This window comes from Microcebus murinus, chromosome 1 (assembly GCF_040939455.1).
Source record: "Microcebus murinus isolate Inina chromosome 1, M.murinus_Inina_mat1.0, whole genome shotgun sequence".
Taxonomy (NCBI): Eukaryota; Metazoa; Chordata; class Mammalia; order Primates; family Cheirogaleidae; genus Microcebus; species Microcebus murinus.
In genome coordinates this window covers 115,361,500-115,374,449 of record NC_134104.1, presented here as the reverse complement: position 1 = coordinate 115,374,449, position 12,950 = coordinate 115,361,500, and the positions used below count along the sequence as shown (strand labels likewise).

Sequence of the window (12,950 nt, the reverse complement as noted above, 5' to 3'; positions counted from 1 at the left end):
TGAAAGCAGGACCATGAAGAAATATTTGTACACTCATGTTCATAGCAGCATCATTCACAATAACCCAAAGGTGGAAGCAGCCCAAATGTCCATTGACAGATGAATGGATAAACAAAATGTGGTATATACAGAAAATGGAATGTTATTCAGCCATAAAAAGGAAGGAAATTCTGACACATGCTACAACACAGATGAACCTTGAGAATATTATGCTAAGTGAAATAAACCAGTCAAAAAAGACAAATACTGTATGCTTCCACTTATGTGAAATACTTACAGTAGTCAAAAAAAATCACAGAGACAGAAAATAGAATGTTGGTTACCAAGACTCAGGGGAGGGGGAAATGTGAGATGTTGTTTGTTTGTTTGTTTAGAGACAGAGTTTCACTTTGTTGCCCAGGCTAGAGTGACTGCCGTGGTGTCAACCTAGCTCACAGCAACCTCAATCTCCTGGGCTCAAACAATCCTACTGCCTCAGCCTCCCGAGTAGCTGGGACTACAAGCATGCGCCATCATGCCCGGCTAATTTTTTTTGTATATATATTTTTAGTTGGTCAATTAATTTCTTTCTATTTTTAGTAGAGACGGGTCTCACTCTTGCTCAGGCTGGTTTCGAACTCCTGACCTTGAGCGATCCACCTCGGCTTCCCAGAGTGCTAGGATTACGGGCATGAGCTACCGTGCCCGGCCCTAAGACAGTTTAATAGGCAAATTTCACCAGATTTGGACTTTTTTTCTGCTAATACAATAAAGGAGCTCAGAATATGCTCCTGTGGCATAAAGAGGTTATTTTAAGCTGAAGGCATTTGAGAACTAACAGATGCAGGATGAATTGTTTTGTTTTGTTTTGTTTTTCTGAACTCTTTTGTCTTCCTAAAAGCAGTGCCCCCAAAATAATTCAACTGCCATAAATTCCCTCCCAGCAATTTGGGAGGGGAAGATTGACCAGGGAAGATTGACTCCCATCACCAGAGACAAGATGTCAGCAGCGGGATAATAAATCACCTAAACAGACATGTCACAAAACTATCACATCTCCATCTATTCTTCTAAAAGCCTATTATTTATCTTTTCTAAAAGTTATTTCCCATAAGTGCCCTCTCTACCACTCCTTTATCCTTATTCAGACAGTATGTCAGCATCACATTCTGATTGCCTCTTTGAGTCATACTTTTCTGTGAACTCTGATTACTTCTGTCAATTAAAAGGTCTTTTCTCTTGTTAATCTGTTGATTTAATTTACAATCCCCCAACGACTGAACATAAGAGGGCAGTAGAAAAGTTCTTCCTCCCTGACGAGGAAAAATTATTTTAGTACAGATGAATGGCATAGAGGAAGGGGGAAATGGGTGAGGACCAAATAAACAACAAAAATGTCCACTTGCACTGAGAGACACATTTTTCCTAAAGGACTGAATTTTGCTGAAGGAAAGTCCCCAAAATGAAAGCAACTATACCTTCAACATACTGAGCATAAGGAATGGAGACTGTGCAGCTGAGGAAACGGGTCCCAAAATTCAGAGCTTGAGTCTGTGTTTGTTCACACACCCCTGGAACTGGAGAAAGTAACTAAAGGACTGTGGTAGAATGGGAGCCGAGCAGGCATGAGGCAGGCAGGTATTTGTTTTACTGCATTTTTTCCCAAGGCCCTCTATAGTTGCTACCCTTTGGGTGCTTATGATTTGAGACAAACCCACTTGGCGGGTGAGCCAAAGGGAGGAAAGCACAGGATTCCACTCCAGATGGCCCGGGCCACACCCGAACACCCGACAGCAACCTGAACTTCCTGCCTTTGTTCCTACTCCCTCTTCTCCCCAGCGCATGCTTGCTTATTATACTGAACTCTCACAAATTGATTCATTCCTGTTCTCTTTGTCATCTGAAAAAGTCCTCCTGACATGCAGTGTGTCAAAATTATACTCCTTATCCACCTTCCCACTTCCCACCCCATGCTCCCTCCTGGTTTCTGTTCACAAATTTCACCGCAGCAGAGATGGCTCTGTCTCTGGATTTCACACCTCAGCACAGACACGTATTCCTCAAACTGAACCCTCCTTCTGCCTTTCAGCACCTTCATCTGAGTTTCCTTCCTTTCCTCTTTCAAACTTCCCAGTTCTCACCAACTGGGTGCATTTTATTCCCATCTGGTTCCAGCCTTCCTTCTTTATTAGAGATATATGTACAGCTATCTCTAGTCCGATGTGCAGTCTTTCAATATGTACAGAATGTGTGTTTTGTGTGGTTCCTCTGGTTTGTGTTTGGCTCATAAAGTTGGTGTGGCCAGATTCATGTCCGCACCATCATCAGCGTTCTGCTCAGACAGGTTTGCTCTCTTCACTCTTTTCCTGCCCATGAGGGCCTTCCATCTCTCTCCAATTCAAACTTCAGCTCTCCACTTTCCCTCACTACATCTGTCCTCAGGATATCTGTACCCTCAAAGCACTTAACACACACTCAACAAACAGCACATGTTTGCATCTCACCAAATGTGACACTGTTTCCATATTTATGTTTCTATATATTTATGCATTTGTTTCCCCTGCCAGACTCCTTGAATCTGGTTAGCTACCACCCAGGCACAAGGCTTGGGATCTGGAGATGAGGGGATGGTAAGAGGCTCTGAATCCCAAACCTGACACCGCAGGTGTCCACCACTAGGAGGTGGTGGGAATCAAGCATTCCTTAGGCTCTCTGTGCTTCAGCTTCCTTATCGTTTCCACAGAGATGTCCAGCCAGCTTCGCTTGAAAACATAGATTATGACCCTGGGCTATCAGTAGAAGAACCCCTGTAATAGGAGTGTGATCTTCATTACTTCATTTCTGTGAACCTCATTACTCCTACATATAAAAAGAGGAGGTTAAACTAGCTTTAAGTGTGGTCCCCAGGGTTCCTGGGATCCTTTTCCAGGATGAAAGTGGCCAAACTATTTGCACAACAGTATTCAGAGCTATTTCTCTTTTCACTCGCATTCTCTTGTCAATATACACTAGAGTTTTCCAGAAACTGCAGCATATGTGATGCCACTCCTCTAATGATTCTAAGGGGTTTATTACTGTTATTTTTAAATGAGTACATTTTCAATTTTTTGTTTAATTTCTTAGAAAGGAAACATTGATCTATCTATATCTCATATATCTCTACATAAACAAAATGTCTTTAAGGCCCTAATAATTTATACGCGTAAAGGAGTCCTGAGACCAAATAATTTGAGAAGCACTGACCAGATTTCTAGATCTTCAAGGGCATTCATTTACTCACAACAAATAATTGCGCGCCCTAGGCCAGGCATTTTTTAGATACCAAGGATAGGGTGGTGATATGAACATGGTCCCTATTCTAAACGTTTTACATTTTGGGAAAAAAGAGATAGATGAATAAATCAACAAGATAATTTTTGAGAGTGGCAAGTTTAATAAAAGCATAAAGCAGGACACGTGTGCACACTCTGTACGACTGCTCACGCTACACTGCAGCGGCCAAATTTTAGCTCCGCGGGCCAGAAAACCTACTACCCTCTCGGCAGTCCGGACTGCCGAGTCTCAGTCCCCGCCCCTCAGGCGCTGGCGTAGGGTGACGTCACTGGACCGCGCCGGCCAATCGCGGGCGCTCGGGGTCCAGGCGCTGCGGTGGCACGCGGCCTGCGGGCGGCGCTGTGGCCCGTCGGGCGGCCCCACACAGCCGCCATAGCCACCCGCCTCCCCCGACCCAACGTCTCCGCCGCTGGCCCCGCGCCGCCGCCATGGCCGACGTGGAAGACGGAGAGGAGCCCTGCGCCCTGGCCTCTCACTCCGGGAGCGCAGGCTCTAAGTCAGGAGGCGACAAAATGTTCTCTCTCAAGAAGTGGAACGCGGTGGCCATGTGGAGCTGGGACGTGGAGTGCGATACGTGCGCCATCTGCAGGGTCCAGGTGATGGGTAAGCGTTGCACGCGAGGCCGGGGCCGAGCTGCGGCCTCCGCGGGGCTGGCTCCAGGGGCGTGAGTGGCGGGCGGGCGCGCCCGAAACCTCGGACAGCCCCTGCCTGGGCGCGGGGCGACGCGGGGCCACGCCGGTGCTGCGGCTGGTCTGAGGGCTGCGGCCACCGCCTGGGCCTGGGTATAGGTAGTTCAGCTGGCGCCCGGCGCCTCGTACCTGGTGTTCTAGGAATAGAAACGGGCAATAAAAGGAGGAATTAAGGTAATTGCAGATATTGATGGATGTGACCAACAGAATAAAACTGGGTGATTTGATAGGAGCTGGGAGGAGCCACTGCGGTTTTTGTAGCCAGCCCACTCTAAAAGCATACCGCAGGGGGCTCAGGGTAAAGGCCGTCCTTCAGCTGTGCGCTTTAATGGTTTTGGCCAAAACGCGAAGTGATGCGCAGGAGTCATCTTCCCCCCAAAACGACACCCTCAGGTCTGCTCCCAGAGGCGCTGGGAAGAGAAGGGTTCACTGCCATTGCATTTCCGTATAAGCTACTGCTGATGTCTGGCTGGCTTTTAAATCTGGAATGATCTAAGACGGGTCAGTTGTCACAAGTTTGGCTTGAAGAATATATAGTGTGGTTCAAGAATAGTTAAGTCTCATGGGAATTGAATAACGTAAGCCCTGGAAATATAACACTTCATCTCCATTTTGCCCCACTCCCCGTCATAGGATGACATTTCCTGGAGAAGGTACTGCCCCGCTCTTACTCATGTGTTTGTGGAGAACCCTCTTTTACAAATATGTCTTCTTTTTATAATATTTTTAATTAAAATATAGGACCGAGTGAAACATTTCAGAACAGCTTAATTTCGTTATGTTTTATATGGTTCTATTTTAAGATTTCAGACCACTTTGAAAAACAAGTGTTATTTAAATACAAATTATGTTTTTTAATAGGGCATTTTAAATTACATTAAGAGCATCTTAAATTGACTTGTTCTTTGAAGGAAATTGAAGAAAACTGAGCTTTCTGTAGTTTGAAAACTTTGTGACTTGTCCTGAAAAATGAGGGAATTGGAGGACATAAAAATAATTGCTTCTTTCTTAAGGGATGAGACTTTAAAACTACCAGAATCAACAGATTTGGCAGTTTATGCTCTTCTTTTTTCCATAAAGGCTTGTTTCAAAGAGGATTTATAGCAAGATTCAATTTTTTTTCTTTTGAAACACCTTGATTTTAGACATGATCCACTTATTTTATATATTAGGTTTTAAAAGTATCTAATTTATTTTCCTGCAGTACAGCTCTCCTCCACGTCCACCCCTTCCTTAAGAGTTAGAATCATAATTTCCAGTTTGGGAGGCATTTTCAGCTGATCCAGGAGAACTGATCTTCTTATTCTTTTGCAAGACAAGCTTTGCTAAAATTTTATCCTCTAAGTTTCCTTCAGTGTAAAGGAAAATAAACTTCCTTTTAGTTCCTTTTTAGTTTAAAAAGAATGTTCCCAAAGGGCATTATTAAATAATTTCTCTCTTAAAAATCTATTTTCGCCCCAAAGAAAAAAAAATTTAGTAAGTAGAAATGCAGAACCTAAAATAATTACTGAAAAATTACAACAAATAAGCTTTACTGAGATATTTAAAGTAGGTCAAACTATGTACTATAAATGACACGTTAACTTTGTAATTATAGTAAGTATTCTGCTACTGCAGATTAATGTTGCATATTTACAACAGCTGTACTTTGGTTTCAGGAAAGTATTCTGGACTAGACCTTTGTATTTTATTTATAAGGTGTTAAAATTCAAGTAGTGGTCAGGTAATGGCAGAAGGATAATTGCTTTTCAGGCTTCCCAGTCCTTACCCTAGCATCCTTCTAAAATTAATATTATATTTCTTAGAAATATGCTGTTTTAGGGGGGAGGGTGGCATGGGCAGTATAAGTAACCTTAACACTTGTACCCCCATAATACACTAAAATAAAATAAAATAAATTTAAAAAAAAATATGCTGTTTTAGCCAGGCGCGGTGGCTCACGCCTGTAATCCTAGCACTCTGGGAGGCCGAGGCGGGCGGATTGCTCAAGGTCAGGAGTTCAAAACCAGCCTGAGCGAGACCCCGTCTCTACCATAAAAATAGAAAGAAATTAATTGGCCAACTAAGATATATATAATATAAAAATCAGCCGGGCATGGTGGCTCGTGCCTGTAGTCCCAGCTACTCGGGAGGCTGAGGCAGGAGGATTGCTTGAGCCCAGGAGTTTGAGGTTGCTGTGAGCTAGGCTGACGCCATGGCACTCACCCTAGCCTAGGCAAGAAAGCGAGACTCTGTCTCAAAAAAAAAAAAAAAATATGCTGTTTTAGATGCTAGGAACGTCATTAAAAGAATTTTTTTTCTTTTATCAGAAATTTTAGGATAATTTGTATTTGGCTCAGTTTTTGATAATGAATGTAAATCAAAGCTGTCAGTATAATTCAGAGACTTCTAGATTCTGCAGTACAAACCCACTTAGTTCCTATTCCTTAATATTCAGAATTTATGTTACACACTTAAATGATTTATTCTACTTTTTGCTCCAAGATTTGCCTATTAGTCCATTCCAGTGTGGGTAATTTGTTTTCTACTCTCCTCCTTTCATTCTGAAAGGAGCACATGGCATAGGAGCTGATGAGGAAGAATCGAAGAGATTTTGCTAGTATAGCCAAGTTTTAATAGCCAGCATGACTGACTATATGTTAGTTATAGAGCCTGCATGACTGTATGTTAACTTAGACATTTCACATAACCTTTTGGAGCCTTAATTTTCTAATTTGCAAAAGCAGTCAGGATCACCAACCCCTAACATTCTAAAAATTCTTGATTGCACAGAGCTAGTGCCAGGTACAGGTAGCATGTCTTCACTGTTACATTGCAGTCCTTAGGATATGTATTAGGTTATTAAGTATGAAATGTCCGATTTCCTTAACTAAGTTTGACAGTTGTTATTTCTGACATTTCGCTTGGACACTTCTTGTTTTATTTTTATTGTGAAAGTACATCATCATTCTTTCAAATGCACGATTTGGATTGTGATTATCTTTCAAGTTTTTTTAAGCAATTTTTGTGAAACCATAAATAAGTCACAAATTCACATTATTTTCAAACATAAGTTCCATCATGGAACCAATGTGGCACAGACAGCTCAAAATACCAACGAAGTGTTTAGGAAGGTTGTGGCTAATGAACACGCAATACATCAGTGGTTTGAGAAGTTCCATTCTGGTGATTTTAATCTTGAAAATGAGCCATGTCAGCGACCTGAGACCAAGGTAGATAATGATCAGCTAAAAGTTGTAGTGGAATTGCATCCATCTCAGCCTACACGTGAATTTAGCAGCATTGTTTGGCATTGTTTGACGTTGCTATTCCAAGAATATTGGACCATTTGAAACAAATGGACAAGGTAAAGAATCTGGATAGATGGGTACCGCATGAATTAAATGAGCATCAGAACAGAAATCGTCTGGAAGCTTGCCTTTGATGTCATTACATAAAGATGAAACATTTCCGCACCATATTGTTACACGTGATAAAAAATGGATTCTTTTTGACAATCAGAAGTGTTTGGCATGATGGTTGGATAAAGATGAAGTGCCAAAACACAGTCCAAAACCGAATATTCACCAAAAAAGCTAATGGTGTCTATTTGGTGGTCCATTGCTGGTATTATCCACTGCAGCTTCATGAAACCTGGTCAGTCAGTTACAGCAGATGTCTACTGCAGTCAATTGGATGGAATGATGAGGATGCTTGCTATTAAGCAGCCAAGATTGGTCACTAGAGACACACCAATCCTCTTGCAAGACAACGCTCGACCACATTGTCATACAAACAACACTGGACTTGGAAACTCGCTGCCATCCACCGTATTCACCAGACTTTGCACCAGCTGACTACCACTACTAGGCTTGGACCACTTCTTACAAGAAAAAATACTCAATTCTTGACAAGCTGTGGAAAACATGTTTCAAGATTTCATTGCCACTCGCTCTCCAGGCTTCTTTGCTGCTGGCATAAACAGGCTACTGTTAAGATAGCAAAAGTGTGTCAATACTTTAGGCCCATACTTTGATTAATTTTACTGCTTCTTGTTTGAGATACAATAAGCTAAACTTTTGATGCAAAATCAGACATTTCCTATTTAATGACCTAATAGTTGTTTGCTTGTCTGCCTCCCCATTTGCTGGTGAACTACTTGGGATCCAGCCTTGGTCATTTTGGTGTCCCCAGTGCATAACTCCATGCACAGAGTAGATGCTCAGTAATTGTAGAATTGAAGAAATCCACAGGAGACAGTGGTTGTTTTTAATCCACACTGAAGAGACCAGGGCAGTGGTGTTTTTTTAAAGGTAAGAGCATGGGGAGACGAGCAAACAAATGCCTGAGCATAATTCAGTGTAAAAAGAGAAGTAGGCTTCAACTCCACCATGTTTCTATTTTTACAGAATTATTTTTCTCCTATTTATGTTAAAAGCCAGGTTTTGTTTTGTTTTGTTTTGTTTTTCTGCTGGTTAGAATTTCCTTTTACCTGACCCTGACTCCTCTTCCAGCTAGTGAATGAATCGATCCATTTTTGGTCCTTAAAATATTCTATGTTACCTCCTTCATCAAGCTAACAGTACTACAGAATTTACACCAAAGTAATTTATTAAAATACTTTGCCATTGTTGGGTAGATGCTTTGGGCTCAGACTTCCTGTAAAGGGAGGATTTTCTTAAAAAGGAAAAAACCCTAGTATTTAGGGGTACCTAGTATTTATTTTATCTATAAATTCCCACAAGTATGTATCATCCTTACTTAATATATAAATACCTCATGATAGAATTCCTTTTTTTTTTTAAACAAATGAGGGAATTGAGGTTCATAATTGGTCCAAGGCCATAGAACTAGTAAATGCCAATGAAGTCAGACTTGACTCTAGCTCTGCCTAGCTCCAGAGCCCTGTTTTCCCTTCTATTAATACATCTCACTGCCTTTCACCAGTCTTGTTTGGATGACTGTCAATAGTGACCTATTGGGAGCATACAAAATTGTTTATTTTAAAGGAACTGTCAAGTGTCTTAGGAAGGAAAGTAAGAGGTTACTTTGTATGTGTTGCTGAAGGAAAACTTCTTTATCAGTAAGTATGGATGACTCAAGAAAACTCGTTTATGAAAGAATCAAATTTTTTTCAATTTAATTTTTGTATAGGTTATACAGTCACATAGTTAAAAAATTTAAGAAGGTATATGGCAAAAACTCTCCTTCCCATTCCAACTCCGCCCAGTAAACTTTATTATTGTTTTTTTGAGTATTCTAGATTTTCTTTATGTATATATAAACAAATACTAATATATGTGCATGATATATTTAAAAGAGTGTCTTGAAAATAAACTGCCTCTGAGCACACCCAGTGATCTCACAGTAACTTCCCATGTAGTAGAGTATGGCATGTTTTTCTCTAGTGGTTTTCTCTACTGGTGCTGTCAAGGCATCTTTTCATCAGAGCTTGTAAAAATAGAGGGTTTGTTAACCCTTGTGAAATTGCTCCTGGTCATAAGTAAATCTGTAGAATGCCTTGCATTTTATTCCTCTTTAAATAGTTATGTTCAAATGGGAAATTAATTTAGTGAATCTTTTATCTCCATCTCTAACCCTTAAGGGCTTTTATTTGACTTTGAAGTGTCTGATTTTTAAAAATTGCATTCTGAGCATCAGAATGAGAATTGCTATTTGTTTACTTTTAGATGCCTGTCTTAGATGTCAAGCTGAAAATAAACAAGAGGATTGTGTTGGTATGTTGTAATTTTGTTCTCTTGCTTTTTCAACTGAAGGTTTTCTCTCAGTGGGGTTGTTTGAATTTGCAATTAAGATTGACTTTATCAATACACAAAAATAAACTGTAAAGCAGTGATCCATTATTAATATAAAATATGTTGATTCTCAAAAAGCTTTAATGGAATGAATCTGCAAGACCTTTTATAGCTATAATCAAGGTGAACTGGATATATTCCAGACATGGTCATAATAAACATTTTGGTAATCAGAAAAGAAGTAATTATCTTCTGTTAAGAAAATTATAAAAGGAGGAATTTGTCAAAACATTATTTGACAAAACATTATTTGGCTATGTTATTAGTTAGGTCCGTTTGGGTTCTAATAAACCATTTCAGTTTTCAATACTCTTAGGATACACCATTTAACTTTTCAATTCAGGTAGGAAAAATTCTAAGTCTCAAGTCTTTTTTTGGAATGTGATTTGTGTATTGAAATCAATTACATTTTCTTTATAGTCTTAGACTAAATATTTTAAGCAATTCAAAGGTTTTTATGTCCTAGTTCTTGAGGTGATCATTTCTAGATTGCTATATAAAAGTTTTTATAGATTTTCCTAAAAGATAACTTTGTACCTTTTTCTGCATGGTTTATGTACAGCTTCTTGATGATTTGTGCAGTTTTGATCAAATCTTTCTTCCTCCTAAAACACTTAGAATTTTTTTCCATTGCCTCCCATATTCTACAGCCAATTTTCATAGGAAGTATTTTTTTCTTTTTTGTCCCCCTTATTTCTTTCATTTAATCTTGTCAAGCAAGGGGCAAATGAAGCCAAAGTTTGAGATTGTATTCCAGATTGTGAGTGATTTCCCTTGGTTTAAAATTTTTCTTTCATGATTCTTGTTGAAAAAAATACTAAGTTGGGTTTTGTGAGAGGCAGGCCACTTTGATCACAAAGAGACCTTTCTCTAGCCAGCCGCTCTGAAAGTTTCATTGTCACATGAGGAATTACACTGCTTATTTATGATTTAACACAATTTATCACTTCTGGAAAACAGCTCATTAGGTGTACAGTTGATAATGTTAAGGAGCATGCCATATGTTTATAATAGCCTGCTATGAACTGAGAACATTTAAAACTCATTATATATCTTGATAAATTAAAATTAGGAGGACATTTTTCAATAAAATAAAGCCCAAAAGATCTCTAAGGTCAGTGCATGACTGAGAAGGTCTGGGATCTAAGAAAGGTTCAAGTCCTTTAATCTCCAAACTTCAAGAAGACAGCATGTGGTGCTATGTGGGAACCAAGGGTCATCCCATCACCCACATGTTGTAGAACAGGAATGGAAAGTCCCTTAAACAGTGATTTATCTCATGTCATAAATATAACTTACACATTTATTAATAAGTTTCTATGTCTTTGTAGATAGTAAAAAATTACTTTGGCCAACTAACCATATTTTTTCAAGATTATGAATTTTTTTTTTTTTTTTGGTATATTTTTAAATATTTTTGTAAAGACAGGATCTCACTCTATTGGCCAGGCTAGGGTGCAGTGGCATGATCATAGCTCACTGCAACCTCAAACTCCTGGGCTCAGGTGAGCCTCTTGCCACATCCTCCAGAGTAGCTGGGACTATAGGCTTGTGCCATCACATACAGCTCCATAGATATTATTCTTAATATCAAATAAGCTATAATTTTGAGTTTAATAATTTAAATTGAATTATGTAATGTCAACTCTTCTTTTTCTTTCCAGTGGTCTGGGGAGAATGTAATCATTCCTTCCACAACTGCTGCATGTCCCTGTGGGTGAAACAGAACAATCGCTGCCCTCTCTGCCAGCAGGACTGGGTGGTCCAAAGAATCGGCAAATGAGAGTGGTAGAAGGCTTGCTTAGTGCAGTTGTGCGGAGCCCTGGTGGATCTTGTTATCAGGTGCCCTACAAAAGCTCGACCACTCCGGGGGATTAATTCTTTGAATAAGGAGCCAATGGATCTGTGGTCCTTTGAGACGCATCAGAGGCATGGTTTAGCATTTTGTCAGTCTTCTTTTCAGAAATTCTCCACAATTAAGAAGATAATTTATTAAAGATGGTCTTTCCTACCTCTGTGGTGTGTGTCACACACATTGCTTAGAAGTGCTATAAAAAAGGAGAGAACTCCAAATTGAGTGACCTTTATTTTTTTCCTGTTATATACAATGAGTTGTGGAATCAGTTCCTTTCAGAGAACTTGTTGCATGCTTGTGGTTGATCAGTTAAAAAGACAGCATATTATAGTAGCAAATAAAGTACAGTTTAAAACCCAGCTCTTATCCTTAATTTATTCCTAACACTTATTTGTGGCAGGGAAGGGGATACTATATGAAAGCTTTATTCAATAGGAGAATTTTAAGTTTGGGCCAGTGAACAGGATAAATAAAATTTAACCTTTGGGCATATGGAATGTTGTCTTTTATCATTCTCGATCATTGACTCATAAAGAAAAGCAAGATCTACAGTTACCTCACTGTTCAATTGTTGAGTGGTAAATGACAGAATTATTTTCTAGTTCTAGTCGGATGATGTTGTAATTTAACTATGTTTTAGGTGTAATGTTGAGGAAGAAAAGTTTACCAGTGTAGCATTGGATCAAAAGTTTATTTTATCACACAATGTTTTAATAAATGGTTTATTCTCTTTACCTTATTTGAATTGTCATTATTATAATTTTATGGTCAACCTTAAACTTAACATTCATAAATGAATTTGTCAAGTAAATGCTTTCATTTAATTTGAAAAAATCCATATACTCTTTCATTTGGCAATAATAAAATTTAAGGTTTATTACCTGGAAACACAAAAATGCAAAAAAAATGCTTAAATTTTATCAAAGTCATTCACATTCACGGTAGGTTATTTCATAACAAATTATGACCACAGGTTCATTTTGAGTTCTTACATAATGGAGGCCACTGATAAGAATTTAAAAGATAAAAACCTTAAAAATCTTAACTATAAACATCTGCTGATTGAAGTTGCCATTCTGGATCCTTCTAAATCTAAAGAATATGGATACATAAAAGAATGTTAAAGGTAACGATTAAATTCTGTATACTTCCATATTGGCTACTTTTTATTTATCAGATTTCTCTGGAAATGTTTGCTTTGTTGCATGTTTTTTCTTAGTTGTCTTTGTAGGTGCTGAGAAGATTAATTATACAAATATGTTTGGCCATTTGAATGTGTTTATCATTGTGCAATAAACT

At 39.0% G+C, this 12,950-nt stretch overlaps 1 protein-coding gene across 2 annotated transcripts; it reads left to right on the top strand.

Annotated features, from left to right (window-relative positions):
- The first annotated feature begins 3,462 nt into the window (after window positions 1–3,462).
- RNF7 (ring finger protein 7) lies at window positions 3,463–12,390 on the top strand. Of its 2 annotated transcripts, none has more exons than XM_012762346.3 (3): window positions 3,463–3,908; window positions 9,671–9,718; window positions 11,461–12,390. In XM_012762346.3, exons 1-3 carry the CDS (start codon window positions 3,741–3,743, stop codon window positions 11,515–11,517), a joined length of 273 nt encoding a protein of 90 aa, XP_012617800.1. In that variant the 5' UTR covers window positions 3,463–3,740; the 3' UTR covers window positions 11,518–12,390. The 2 variants fall into 2 exon arrangements, with proteins under 2 accessions (XP_012617800.1, XP_012617799.1); XM_012762345.3 differs by having other exon boundaries at window positions 3,474–3,915.
- Window positions 12,391–12,950: the final 560 nt, after the last annotated feature.